The 13,906-nt window shown below is 36.9% G+C and overlaps 2 protein-coding genes across 2 annotated transcripts; both read right to left on the bottom strand.

Annotated features, from left to right (window-relative positions):
* Nucleotides 1–2,296: 2,296 nt before the first annotated feature.
* On the bottom strand, nucleotides 2,297–8,212 carry LOC109006594 (L-ascorbate peroxidase 3-like). Its single transcript, XM_018985924.2, has 9 exons — nucleotides 7,950–8,212; nucleotides 7,103–7,227; nucleotides 6,268–6,317; nucleotides 6,021–6,086; nucleotides 5,896–5,944; nucleotides 5,352–5,434; nucleotides 5,181–5,260; nucleotides 4,972–5,074; nucleotides 2,297–2,743 (listed from the first exon to the last, which is right to left on the bottom strand). The coding sequence occupies exons 1-9, from the start codon at nucleotides 8,060–8,062 to the stop codon at nucleotides 2,546–2,548; spliced, it is 867 nt and encodes a 288-aa protein (XP_018841469.1). The 5' UTR covers nucleotides 8,063–8,212; the 3' UTR covers nucleotides 2,297–2,545.
* A 653-nt stretch (nucleotides 8,213–8,865) lies between these two features.
* On the bottom strand, nucleotides 8,866–13,733 carry LOC109006593 (synaptotagmin-1-like). Its single transcript, XM_018985923.2, has 12 exons — nucleotides 13,329–13,733; nucleotides 12,792–12,890; nucleotides 12,619–12,669; nucleotides 12,409–12,532; nucleotides 12,085–12,203; nucleotides 11,880–11,981; nucleotides 10,703–10,777; nucleotides 10,330–10,406; nucleotides 9,996–10,242; nucleotides 9,553–9,912; nucleotides 9,220–9,354; nucleotides 8,866–9,137 (listed from the first exon to the last, which is right to left on the bottom strand). The coding sequence occupies exons 1-12, from the start codon at nucleotides 13,437–13,439 to the stop codon at nucleotides 9,009–9,011; spliced, it is 1,629 nt and encodes a 542-aa protein (XP_018841468.1). The 5' UTR covers nucleotides 13,440–13,733; the 3' UTR covers nucleotides 8,866–9,008.
* Nucleotides 13,734–13,906: the final 173 nt, after the last annotated feature.

The raw sequence follows: 13,906 nt of genomic DNA, 5'->3' as shown, positions 1-13,906 counted from the left end.
CCTTACAGCTAAATATGAAGATTTCACTTCACTCCTTTGTTTTTAGATATTTATGGTTTGTAGATTATCTGCCATCACTCAGATAGCACACCTTAAAAAAATTCAGGAGACGAATCTAATGAGTTGGATTCATGTTATGGTACCAAGGAAATATCTAATCTTGTCAGTTTTGGTTGGTTAGTTGCAGTGGACATGATATAAGGAAAGGATTGTCCCAATGCATGGTTTATATATCTATACCTGTGCTTTAGTATAGGGATGGTAGTTGTGGATCTTTATTCTATTGGTAGACTATCATGTATGAGAGAGAGAGAGAGAGAGGCTGGGGGGGGGGGGGGGACGGGGTGTTTCTAGAAGAGTTGGAGGTTGGGGTAAGGGAGCTGGATGATGAAAGAAAAGGGGAGATCTAGGGAAAAGATAGATCGATAGTGAGTGTGGTTGTTGTTGTTGTATGTGGGCTTTGGTTCACCTTCCTCTTTTCTTTTCTTTCTTTTCTGCCAACCTTGTGGTGTAAGTTTCAGCCGCAATAGTAGGGTTAGGGATGGAGAGGTTGATTCATCTTTTTGTTGTTATCTCTCTCCAATGTGTGGTGCTATTTGTTACCCACCACCACCACCACAATATGGATTCTCCCCCCCCCTCTCTCTCTCTCTCATCATGAAGATCAAGTGGATGTAAGAGCTTTGGATCACGGGCATAAGTTTTCAAAGAGGGAGACGCATGGCCACTTGTAAAATTTAATTGAGTGATCATGTATTATATATAACAAGCCTAGTTTGTTTTTCACAATTCCTTTCAACACATCTCATTTAGTCATTATAATTTTTTCAAATTCTCGCACAAAATATAATAAACAATTCTACTTTTTTAAATTTTAAAATAAAAATAATATTAAAAAATATATTTTAATAATATTTTATTCAACTTTTAACTTTAATCTCAACTCATTTCACCTCATTTGCAAAAACAAACGAGGCAAGTTAATTATTCTATCCTAATTCGAATGTTAAACTGTGTTTTTAATGCCATTACCCCCATCAAGTACTATGTATTCGGTCAATTCTCATTTTCTAAACAATAGATAATACCACACCAACATAGTGAATTGGAGTAATTAGAAAGAGTGTAATATATAATACATATTCCATTATTTAACCCTTTCCTTACCATCCTTGCATCTAAGGACGTGCACGTTGCACGCTTACTTTGCTTTCAAAACATCAATAAATAAACAACACTTGTCATCAAAGTTAGGAAAAAGTAATGTGTTTGATGTTGAAATTTATATATAATAAAAACTACTTGGGGAAACAATGGACAAGAAAGATCATATGAATAGGAATATTAATTAATCGTACGTGCCTCTACTCTCTATATACTCTCTCTTGTTTCAATCGCATGGGGCACTAATCGTCACGATCGGTGAGGTCGCTTTACTGCCAGTTGTTAGCATAATGAACTTATCTTAACCGATCTTCCCTAAAATATGAGCAAAAAAGGAAAAAAAAAACACACACACACACGTTAAGAATCCACATATATATGAATCAAAACTTCAAAATGTGGCAAAAAGAATGAAAATCGTCATAAAACGTGGTTGGTTAGGCTCAGTGATCTGAAATGCATAGTGATAGGCAGAACATGCAGCAGCTCGTGAATATTGTGTGCTTAGGTACGGAACCAAGCTTGTAGGGTTGTCCTAAAAACCTTTACCTAATTCTTCGGCTGCCCTACCTATGTGGGGCACTATGGACCATTACACACTGCCGATTCAATGCCCCAACACAGTGGATAGAGCCTGAAAAATGGACTCTCCTCTGGTCCCAGATTCTTATAGAGCTCTTTCTTTGTATCCATCATTTCTTCCACGTTTCCCTTGTCTTCAATTTATGTCAAGCAGGATGAATTAAAACCCAACTAGAGAACATTGTTTGGTGAGAAAGATTGTTGAAGGTTTCTTGCAGAGCTGATAGGGAAAGAACACTACCTAATTCATTATAGAACCAACAAGATCTCTACCATACTCCACCAACACATTGATGAGGCATTTTTAAAGAGAGAATAATTCAATTGTTCAATATCATATCACGACCGGGCATACTAAAAAAATGCCACAGTCCCTCCTCTTTTTTTATGCATACAGCTAGCTGTCTGTTTTGCACCCAAACCCCACATGCATGCAGATCTGAATTGTCAAAAAGACATCATTGGCCATTCTTATTTTGTAAGCCCTTCACAGAGATATTCCATTTCTCATTGGTTGAACAGTTTAAGAACGAAACCTTTCAAGAGGATGTGAAGAAAACTATTTAAATTGGGGACATTAATATTACTTCAGGGTGGTGAGAATGTTCACTCTTATCTTTCTCCCTGTTCATCTGGCAGCCAAGCATTTAGTAAAGTCCTGGCCCATATTATTAGCAGATAAAGAAAAAAAAAAAAAAAACATGTAGCTTTCGTGTTGCATGTATAAAAAAACTAACTCAGTGCCACAGAATCATAGGGATAAAAACTGCAACGTGTGAGAAGATCAAATAAGCCATGTTCATTTCATTTTCTTGCGAACTTCATAGATGTAGCTCAAGATCACCACAGCAGCAGCCACCGCAACTCCAACAGCCCCTTGCGCTAGTATTGTGCTCTCTTTTGCAATTGCCTTGGAACCAGGGGAACTTGGAGTAAACCCGAGCTCTGATAGTTTCTTATGTGATTCTGCATAATCTCTAAAGAATGCATCCTCGTCCTGCATAAGTGAAATTGAGCAGCAAATAGAAGAAACATCATATCAAATTTAATAAACCAATGAAAAGGGGGCCAAAGATATAAAGTAGCAAGGTTAGCTTATTTGAAAAATAAAAACAAAAACAAAAGTGAAACCTATACAGCCCGTGTATACATCATCACTCATAAAAAATCACAGAAGTCGCTCACATATGGTTCAATTTTGCCCAGATTTGGAAGTTGGGCATTTGCCTCAAATTGCCCTGCCCAAGAACCAGCACAAACAGAACCTACCCATAAAATGAGCGACCTTTGACTCATTTGGATTATAGGATCAGGCCAGAGTTTAGTTTAGAGATGGACTAAATTGATTATTTCAAGGCAAAGAAAAAGGCAGAACCAACATCTGAGTCCCATTAAATGTTTAAAAAAAAAAAAAACAGAAATTTCTAAGTTTTTTTTTTTTGGTTAAGAAAAGTTTTATTGGAACAGGACCCAGGATCATGTCCACCATATCAAAGTCTTGCTCCAAACCCAACAATTTGGTAAAAGGTTGGTGAGAAGGGATTAATAAAAGTGACACATTTAATCTATAACTCAACCTGAATCTAATTTTTTTTTTCCATCAAACTTGCATTGAATTAAAAAAGAGAATACAAGAGGAGAGAGGGTAGGGGATAAAATAAAAACTGGCGATGGGACCAATAAATTGGACCCAAACCCAGGGGACCGCTGCAATAGCAATGCGGTTTTGATCTGCATCCATGAAAGCAGCACTGCAACCATCTGATCTCAAAGGTCTTCACATCTTTTTCCTCTAGATTCTCGGCTAGGAAAAGCAATAACATAGTCAGATAGCTAGAATCGGACAGTCCGAGTTGCTGGCAGTCTTTCAAAGGTACGCGCTGTGGAGCCGACGTCTGTGCTACACGCGCCGGTGTGGACAGAGCCTAGGGACTAGGGTCCGAAGGATCTAGAGGTGGGCAGTCCAGTTGTGCCGCGCATGTGGTGGTAGGAGGCCAGAAAAAGTGCCAACGCGTAAGAAAGCCTCACGGCTTTGGTGGCGCGTGTGGATCATGTGACGATCGTTTGGCAACTCCACCAGGTTTTTGAAGATCGGCAGCTGGTGAACGCAGTGGCAAGGCGTGTGTGGCATTCCGTCGGCTGGAAAGCTACAACATATCGGACATGTCCGATCTAGTGGTAAAAGAAAAAGAAAAAACCAAAGGAAAACCGGCAACACGCCGGAGAAACAAACCGGAAAACAAACTAAGTAGCGGCTGAGGAGGAGGAGAGGGATCACTCCTCCCTCCCCTCCGGCGAGGGTTTACGGTGTGGGAAGATTTCAGAGGGTGAGAGAGAGAGAGAGAGAGAGAGAGAGAGAGAGAGGCTTCTTTTTTTCCCTTCACAGCCTGAATCTACTTGAATCAAATGAGTACTCAGTAGCAAAGTTTTGAATACTGTTTCGGTTAAGGTACTGGAATGAAATATTTCAGTACCAATACCGTTTTGGAATAGTCTATATATAGATAAATTAATTATATATGTATAAATTATATTTTAAAATAACATCAATGCAAGTCTTAAAAAGTTGAAACACATATTTATAAAACTCAATATTTCTAAGTTCTCAATCCAACTATTAAAAAAAATAATCACTCATCTTCATCACGAAAAGGGAAGTAGGGATTTGATTTTCAATCCTCGTGAAAAGGGGATAAAAAAAGTTAAGAAAATAGTCTTCAGATGTGAGAATTGAATTGAAATTACGAAAATACACTGAAAATACAAAAATACAAAATTTCGGTTGGCATACTGAAAACCGGCCAGTACACCGAAAACCAGCTTATATTGACCAAAACGCACCGAAATGGCCGGAATTTGACCCGGTATGAAACACCTATCTCCCCCATGCCAGTCACTGGTCCAACACGGTAAATACCAGTCATACCAGCCGGTACGGCACGATATTTAAAACTTTGCTCAGTAGGCAGGTCAGAATTTTTCAGGGCATGGGTGACCCATATTTGATTACTCTATGAAGGCAGGCCTAAGCTCTATAATGCCAAGTACATAATGAACACCAATATATGATGACATCAGGAAAAACAGGCAATGATAAACTCCAATGCAATTTTAAGTAGCAGGATGGTACCATGATAAATGTAAAAACCTGTCTATATTTCCGATCGTAAAAATAACCTGGGTAACAATTGTATATTGGTTACTGAACTAAAACAAGCAAATTACCTTTGCATACAGCTCAACATAATGACGGAACTTAGGATCATCCAATAAAGCCTTGTCAGTTGGAAGTTGCAATAGACCCTCTGATTCCCCCTCCAAAAGTTCCCTGATATCAAGAGTAACTATGAATGGGCGACAGAAAATCAACAACTCTCAAAAACACCTGAAAGAAGGTGAAGAAAAAAATTTGCAAGCCCTAGTTGAAGTCATACACAAAATATGAGTTATCAAACTTCAGGGGCTCCTTAGTCCAAGGACCATCAAAACCTGATCTCTCTGGATGTGCCCTTCCCTGTTGCAACAGATAAAATGAAATGGCATAATCATGTGTTTATATTACCAAAGCAAACAATATAAAGATGGAAACATGAGGAAAAAACTACCAAAGTGTGGCCCCCAGATAGTGCAACAATATCCTTGTCAGACAGACCCATCCGGTAAAAGATGTCCTTGAGATGTGGTGCACCTACAACCAATTGTCACGGAAAAAATAAACTCCACAGTGTTTTGCAACCCTATATCCCACACGTGCAAGCACACAGCAAACTTCTCGTCAGGCTCCATCACGATAAACTTAACTTAATCAAATGACAGAGGCTTGGAGAGAGAAGGGGGCAGTAATGGCAGCTAATGGCCACTTTACAACTTAAAAGAGTGAATCTGACCACTAAGCTCGACATGACAGGTGGTAGAGATCATCTAGGCTCCTACACATGACAACTGTCACCTAGGAATATTTCACTCAAGATTTCACATCAAGAGTTCTTTGCAAATGAATTTGTAAGTCACTCAAGAATCATATAAAGAAAACAACTAATTCATAATTTTTTCTTCATTTTTTTGATAAGTAAAAAAAAATGCTTTTTTCTTCATACAAATGCTTTTTTGGGTTAAAGTCATTAAGTATTATTTAAGTATTGGACAGACCTTGTTTAGCATCTGGAAGTCGCCCTTCCTTGGGACAAACATTTGAATCCTAAAAATATGATAAATTGTCAATGCAAAGAAATGAATGTGTAATAAGCTATATTCTAAAATATGCCACAATATACCTTCCTGCCAGGAACGAAGGCAATGGTTGGTCCTCCAGTGACCTCGACCGCAACAACACCAGCAAGCTGAAAACACAAGTTTTGATTACAAGTCAGTTCACTGTTGAGACATACATAGCTCTATTTAGTTCTGATTTATCAAGAAACACATTTCCTCTCTTTCTAAGCTCTACGTTGATATCTTCATCAGTTCTCCCAACCAATAAAGCATAGATTATAAGCAATATGAATTTTTCACCATTATCACCTGGTATAGATCTGCATATGTAATCTTTGGATGCTTAGACTTCACTTCCTCTGACATCAGAAAGAGAACACCCGTCAATGTAAACAACAAAAAATTTTCAAATCAATTTTTGGATACAACTTTCTAGAAAAGTTAACAGTTGAAAGGATTCCCTTAACTTCAAATATAATCATTTGCATTCCAATTTTTTCAACAAGTTTTCTTTCTTCTAACATAGTTGTCTTTAAGTACCTGTCTATAATAGAAGACATTTAAAAGCTCAAGCTTGTAACTAGAAAGCTATATCCCAACATGTGCTTGTTAACGAGAACAATCGACCTATCACTAAATTTTTTTTTTTATATAAGTAAACCTATCACTAAATGATGGGGAAACATCAACTTATTATTAGTGACTTCCTTATGAAAGTAGATACAGCCTAGCCTTAAGGGCGTGGTGATAACAAAAGAAATGGGCACCCAACATCCAAGCCTCTCTAAGGGTGGGTTTTGTTACACAAACTCATCTCATCTCATCATTACAATTTTCCCAAATTTCTATACAAAAATATTATAAACAATTCAATTTTTTCAAATCCCAAAATAAAAATAATACTAAAAAATTATATTTAACAATATTTTATTCAACTTTCAAAAAAACATCTCATCTCATCTGAACTTTCTATCCAAACCCACCCTAATTCTACGAAGCTTATTAGAGAAATGCCTTATAGAGTGATGCCACATGAGATTCCTAACCAAGGAGACAAGGCTAACTTTTCAATAAGCCTCCAATTAATCTATCAAATAAATTAATCTAGGAACAAATTGTGGTATTTAAAGAAAAAAAAGCTTACGACACCAATCAATGGCTTTCTTCAAGCCACTGTTAGAACCATGATTATACTCTTCCTCATTCCTAATTGACCCATTAGGTCCACCAGTTTTTGTCTTTGCATCATATGTGCCTGCATCATGCCACCTACAAAGGAGAAAATGCATATAAATACATAATGACAAATTATACACTAATCCCACAAAATGAGCGGGAACAACGAGTAAAAGATGGGACTTAAACTTAGGACTACCGCCTCTAATACTAGGATAAAGAATCAATTCTCCCATAACCCTAAAATTTGAGGAAACTCGATCGGTATTGTAACAGATGTAACAGCTTATAAAATCATTAAACACAATTATTTACAGAAAAACACATATATTTGCTTCATTGGAAGTAAAGAAAAATAAATAAAAATTATGACGAGAATTAAACATTATCATTTCGATTGTTGACCCAACAACTACTTTAAATAACTCCTTTGATCCTTTTCTACTTTTAAACACACAGTGTAAAGATCTCGTTTGGATTCGAAACTTACCTCAACTTATCTCATCTCATCATTATAATTTTTTCAAATTCGCATATAAAATATAATAAACAATTTAATTTTTTTAAATCTCAAAATAATAGTAATATTAAAAATAATATTTTAATAATATTTTATTCAACTCATCTAAAATCATCTTATCCCTGAATCAAAGAGGCCTAAATAAATTACTTGTCATGTTTCTACTTTTTGGGCCATGAACTACGCTAAAACAGCTATATGCTTATCAATTATCATTTCTATTTTGCTTCGCTTCCTTTTCTCGCAATTTCTAGGCAAAATCAAACATGAAAGCAGAGAGAGAGAGAGAGAGTACGCCAATCGGAGCATGATGGGAGCGCAGTTCCTGGAGGCGATGAGGGCACGGAGATTGCGACGAGCCTTGTCAATCTCCTTGAGGTACTCTGTGTCAACGACTGGTAACGCCATGTAAACCCTCCTCGCAATCTAGTCACCGACTCGCACTACAGCCAACGAGAGAGAGAGAGAGAGAGAGGGAAGAGAGAGAGAGACGGATGAAGCAGATTACGATGATTGGTTAGGATTAGAAGCCGCGGCACAGTCCCCAAGGAGCAGAGGTTTTTTATGACAAATGATGTCACAACTCGAAACGACCTCTACGTGTCAATAATACAGACCTACAAATTTGCAAAAAGTCAGACCAATTCTCAGTATTAAGTAGAAAAAATTATTTTATTGCCTATTTAAAAAATAGATTAATTTTCAGTTTTCAAATAGGACTTAAAATAGAGACGTGAAAAATAAAAGAAAAATTATTTATATCAGAAGCTGCAGTACATTTAACATATTGAGTTTTTAAAAAAAAAAAAATTAATATGAGGTGTGCTGCAACTACAGACTGAAGCGTAACTTTTTCTAAAATAAAAATACTTCTAAACATTTGTCCATGATGAAATGAGAAATATTTGTAATTGAGGAAAGTTATACATTAATTACTATTTGTTCTCATTTTTACACTTAGAATTATATTTTAAGATTATAAAAATATTTTTCATAAAATATGTGAAAAGTTTTTATAAGATATAGAGCGTGAAATAGTCAATAGTCATTAATGTAAAGAATTTTTCTTTACAAAACACACCATTTAAAAAATTATATAAATTTAAAATTTATATAAAAAAATATTTTTTTAACACCCCAATTTTTTTTAATAGAAATACGATTTTCCTAATGGGATTATTCGTGAAAGATCAAACCTATGGAGGTGTAAATCGCAATTGGGAATTATTAGTACAACCATGTACATGTAGAACAAACACATTGAAATGGTATATAATATTAAAAAAAGATAAAAAAATCCCCCAATAAAGAGGGAAAAAATATTTTAAAAAGAAAAAACAAGAAGAGAGTAAGCTCATAGAGTCCTCCATTGCAGCTCGATCTGTAAACGTCCATTCTTGGAGTCTATAAGATGGTACTTCTCGTTGATTCGTTTGTTGGAAACGACATCCGACAGATTGATATCGATGTAACCCAGTGATTCCTGTTTCAAAAAAAAATGAATGTCATTTTATATGACAATGCTTGTTATACTTGTAAAAAAAAAAAGCAGCTGCATCGCCAACCTTTGGATGTAGCAGGCCTATTCTCGATGAGCTGCTGCTGACAACCTCTACATGCATTCTATCATTAATGGGAGGCTCCTCCAGCCTAAACGAGAACTCCTCTTCCCACCTTGGATCTCTGTTCTTCTTTACGTGCTGTACCAGAATAAGAAAAATGAGGATCATAATCCATAGATCCATGAGGCAGCAACCAACCCATATAGTTCTCGGGGTGAAAGTTATTAACTTGTAGGAACATTGCTTCACTTCAAAAACTAGAGAGGCAACATGAAACATATATAGTTGAACCATATGAACAAAAAAACATATATAAATGATCCGTTATCTTCAAACCTTAGTCCTTTTCTCTTCTCCTCTGAAAAGAATCCGTACGTAGGGATTAGTATGGTGCTTCCCTTCGACGTCTTGAGCTTCATGAACAATAACTACCAGCACCCCTCCACCAGCAGGAGTTCCCTCTGGCGCCTTCTGTACCGTCTTAGTTTCTTCGAAACCTTCTGTTAAGTCTTCCTCTTTGAAAGGCTTATATGTCAATTCCACCACAAGCTGCCCACGTGATTTTTCATTTGAAACATTTGAAACATCGTTTAAGTCCATATTTTTAAGGAGGTCCAAAGTCACAACTTTTAGCTCCTCGGGGGATAGTTCTTTCAGAGGGACTACATTCATACCCATCTTGTCATGTTTGCCAACCTACGGAAAGTGAATATAAAGCTTCAGACGCATGGCATGAAACAGGAAAAACAACTTCTGTCCAAATATTTTTAATTGTTCACCTGCTCCCAATCATAGACACGAAGCTCTAAAGACTGGGTTTGTGGATCTTTAACAACGATACTGAACTCCTCATTCCATTCAGGGTTCAAGTTTTTGTGCTTCACAGTGGTCTTCTTTGCTGGAAGCTTGTCGTCAGTGAGCTTTAGTTTCACATAGGGGTCTGATGCACCTAAAAGATCTTTCTTCTTTAGTTTCATGGCCCTCACTACCTTCACATGGAGAATTCCGACTGGCCTTTTAAAGGCTCTTTAAAATTCCAATATTTTTGTTAGCCAAATCATATAATTGGCAATCCGAAGACATACAATCATAGAAAACAATGCAAAAACCTACTTTGCTGGATCCAAAATAGGCACTTCCAGGGTTTGGGGCCATAGATACATTTTTGCGACCTGATCTTTTATGAGCTCCTGCAGAAAAATCACTTCTGAAACCGTTAAAACTATAGATGATAACAAATAGTACTAATTTTAGTAGCTGTGATGGATGAGCAAAATCTTCACTAGGCAGGCACAATGTCCACACGTTCATCTGTCTACGATATGAAACACAAATTCTCCATGCAAATAAGGAACTCGTCCCTGCTTAAGCGAAAGGAACTAGAAAATGTTGACACCAATTTTTATCCCAAGTACTGGGATCGCAAAAAGGAGAATAAGAGGTCATGGGGAGGACTTAATGAAATGTATACCATAAGGTTTTGTACCTGGACAAACCTGTAGAGGCCAGGTATTGACATAAGATCAGCCCCAATAAGCTTTAGTCCAAAGTCAACATGTGGCTGCAAAATGAAGAAAACATAATCAGGAGAGAAGGATTCCTCACAGAGCATACCGAATACAAATTGTGTTGGACCAAGATGATTCCAAATGGAAGACCCTCCTGGAAATCCAATTTCAGGATTTTCTGAGCCTACTAGAATGGATAGTTTAAAGCGTGGTAAAGGTAAGATTGATACATAGGAAGTGTTTCAAAACTACTATAAAAAGGCACATTGTCTGAGTTAGAATGCTGCAAAGTACTAATAAAGTATTCTGATACCGAGAAGCATATTGATCACTCAAATCAGTAAGAAAGAAATAGTTTGGCATGAGAACATGGAATTCTGATATTTGAAATTATTTTTTATTGGTAAGCTAGACACACACCCAATGGGATCTGAACCCACAGAATCTTGAACTAAAGCTCGCTGGGCTGTGGTTTGAAATTACCTCAACACGTTTAAATGCGGCACAAGATTTTGAAAATGTCTATAAAAATTCAAAAAGTGGCTTATACACCACCACCAACAGTGAGGTGATTTTAGTTCTTACATCAGCCAATTGGTGATGGAACTTGAGGCCCATAATCTTGTGCAAAAATGGCACGGGTGATTTAGTAAAATCATCAACCAATTCTATAAAAGCGATATTTACCAAACTATATCAGGTTTCCATGTTCCATGGACTTAAGTATGCATGTAAACTGCAAAGTGCAGTAATATAGTCTTCGGACCCATCTAACACATAAATGTCCAGATGTTAAAGACAACAGGACACAAGTAAATTCTCAAAGTTTTTCAAAGATCACTCAAAATCTTGGTGTCAACCAAGCATTTCAAAACCATCAACAGGAAAAGATTAAAGAAAAAAACAGGAGCTATCCATGATTCTTCAACCAGAAGACAATTTTTAACTCTTCCTCTTCTTTGATCGGTAACTCTTCCTCTTCTTTAACATGCCTATCAGAGACTGACTCAAGAATACCTCCCCACACCTAATCTGATAAGGCTATGTCTATTTAAGTATCCATGCAGTATCGGCCAAGGAAATATATGCGGACAACAGTAAATAACTATACCCATAATCAAGCTTTAAAAAAAAACTATAACTATAATCACAAACCTTGTCCATGAGAGACACATAGATTTTGGCAAAACAAGGAAAGCTTGGAACCAATGGCTTCAAGGTGATACGTGGTGCAGCAAACACTTGCAAATCCACCACCTGAAATCATCCCAACTGAACAATATTTAGAATCAGCTCCCTCCCTCCCTCCCTTTCTCTCATATCACAAAATCTTCCTCGCTGTGTAAAACAAACCAATCACCTGGACAGTTGCTTTCAACCCAAATGCTTTAACAGCAACAGTGATATTAGGATTTGCAGCCCATTTTATGGACGGTTCCATAATCAACTCCTTCTCATCAGTGATATAAACTTTCATGCCTGAAATAACAAAAGTTGCAGAAAGTTAAACTATAAACACAAAATAATTTTCACTTATTTATGAGAAAGGAGGCGAAAAGGTACTCAATTGTGAAAAAAATAAAATAAAAGACTTGAAAGGCTCTCCATATACACAATAAGCATAAAGGATTTCATAGCAAAGTAGAGAGCCCCCTAAATGTATCCAGAATGCAGGTAGACAAACCTTGAAAAGTTGGTGGCAGGGATCCTAACGTAAATGCTTCAAATTCAACAGACTCGATTTTATATTTGGGAACTTGATCAGCAATTATAGGCTTTGCAATGTTCCTTGCAGTCATGCAAATTGCCTATGAGAAAATAAAGAGCATCAAATATTTATGAAGCAGTTAAATACCATAAAAATAGATCAAATGAAATTCAGGAGCAGTTGGACCTTGTTAAGATATGGCCACATATACTCAAGAAACTTGTTTATCCAGTCAACCTTCACAAAAACAAACACAATTGGAACATAAAAAAAAATTGCGATTTTCAAGACAAAACCAAATTAAAACACAGAATATGTGGCAGCATAATAAAGAAGTTTATGGATACCACTTTACATACCCGATCATAGTCTGGATTTTTCACCCAAAGTGGTATCTCAGGAAACATCCGCTGCAAAGTTTCTGAGTCTTGCTCTACCAAGGGACGTATTACAGGATCCTGATCAGACAGTGCCGTACCATTCATAACCCGGGAACAAGAAAACTCGAAGTCAACAAAAATAACACGATATTTCACAACACATACATACTGCAGGAGGTAAAAAAATTTATCCTTTAGGCATTATATCACCTTTTTTCCCTCTTATTTTAATGTGTAGTCTAATCAACAACAACAAAAAAAGAACAAACTGAATTATCCACATTGACAAATAACTAATTCAATATACAACATGATTAGTTCACGTGTTAGTAATCCAATTTATTTCTTCTTCTTTGTTCTCTTTTCCTTTCCTTTTGCTTTCTCGACAACCAAACAGAGCATTAAAAGGCTATAACTCCAACTCCGAACCTATATACATAGATGAGAACATACAAAGCAATATATATACAAAATGCGCGTTTATATATATATATATATGAAGAGATAGTGGGGTACCTGAACATCGCTGGGTTGGAAATAGATGAAGAAGAAATACCCAGCAACAAGACCAATAGAAATCCCAACTCCAAAACCGCAAAAACCCAATATGGTACTGAAGAAACCCATCCCAAACCTCCTTCCAAAATCCAAACAAAGTTTTCCCACGAACTAAACACCCCCGAATCACAACTTTCTCTCGCTCTCTCTTAACTGCTCAAAAACTCCAACAAAGAGAGAAAAAAACCCACTTCCAATCCCCTCGAATTCTCCTCGGATCACCAAAACAAACAGGTATAATAATAAAGCAAAAACATAATATAATGGCTTATTTGTCGTCGTCGATTGGGGTCAAATGGAATGCATTGAGGATGGCGTACAGATGGGTGGCACTTGGCACTGGAGCTTAGACGGAAGGACAACGCAAAGCACAAATCTTGATTTTCTTTAATTATAGAAAGTTTAGTGCATCTTCCGGTTTAGTTCACGCAATTCCTGTCGAGCTGGCTCGGGAAGAAACAATCAGGTGCATCGTGTACAGGTGAGATTGTACACGTGGCCGATTCTCGAGGTCCTAATGGCTGAGGAGTGATGTC

The sequence above is a fragment of the Juglans regia genome, chromosome 16, assembly GCF_001411555.2.
Source record: "Juglans regia cultivar Chandler chromosome 16, Walnut 2.0, whole genome shotgun sequence".
Taxonomy (NCBI): Eukaryota; Viridiplantae; Streptophyta; class Magnoliopsida; order Fagales; family Juglandaceae; genus Juglans; species Juglans regia.
Note: the sequence above shows the minus strand (reverse complement) of the source record. Positions and strands in the feature narration are given on the sequence as shown.

What these genes read in the sequence shown, in the direction of transcription:
- LOC109006594 (XM_018985924.2), bottom strand. Translation starts at nt 8,062, where the DNA reads ATGGCGTTACCAGTCGTTGACACAGAGTACCTCAAGGAGATTGACAAG. An exon ending in TTTGATAACTCATATTTTGT is followed by an intron (nt 5,075 to 5,180) that starts GTATGACTTCAA and finishes TCTTGATATCAG; the next exon opens with GGAACTTTTGGAGGGGGAAT. An exon ending in ATGTTGAGCTGTATGCAAAG is followed by an intron (nt 2,744 to 4,971) that starts GTAATTTGCTTG and finishes TCACTTATGCAG; the next exon opens with GACGAGGATGCATTCTTTAG.
- LOC109006593 (XM_018985923.2), bottom strand. Translation starts at nt 13,439, where the DNA reads ATGGGTTTCTTCAGTACCATATTGGGTTTTTGCGGTTTTGGAGTTGGG. An exon ending in CCTGCCACCAACTTTTCAAG is followed by an intron (nt 12,204 to 12,408) that starts GTTTGTCTACCT and finishes TTGTTATTTCAG; the next exon opens with GCATGAAAGTTTATATCACT. An exon ending in GTGTCTATGATTGGGAGCAG is followed by an intron (nt 9,913 to 9,995) that starts GTGAACAATTAA and finishes CACTTTCCGTAG; the next exon opens with GTTGGCAAACATGACAAGAT.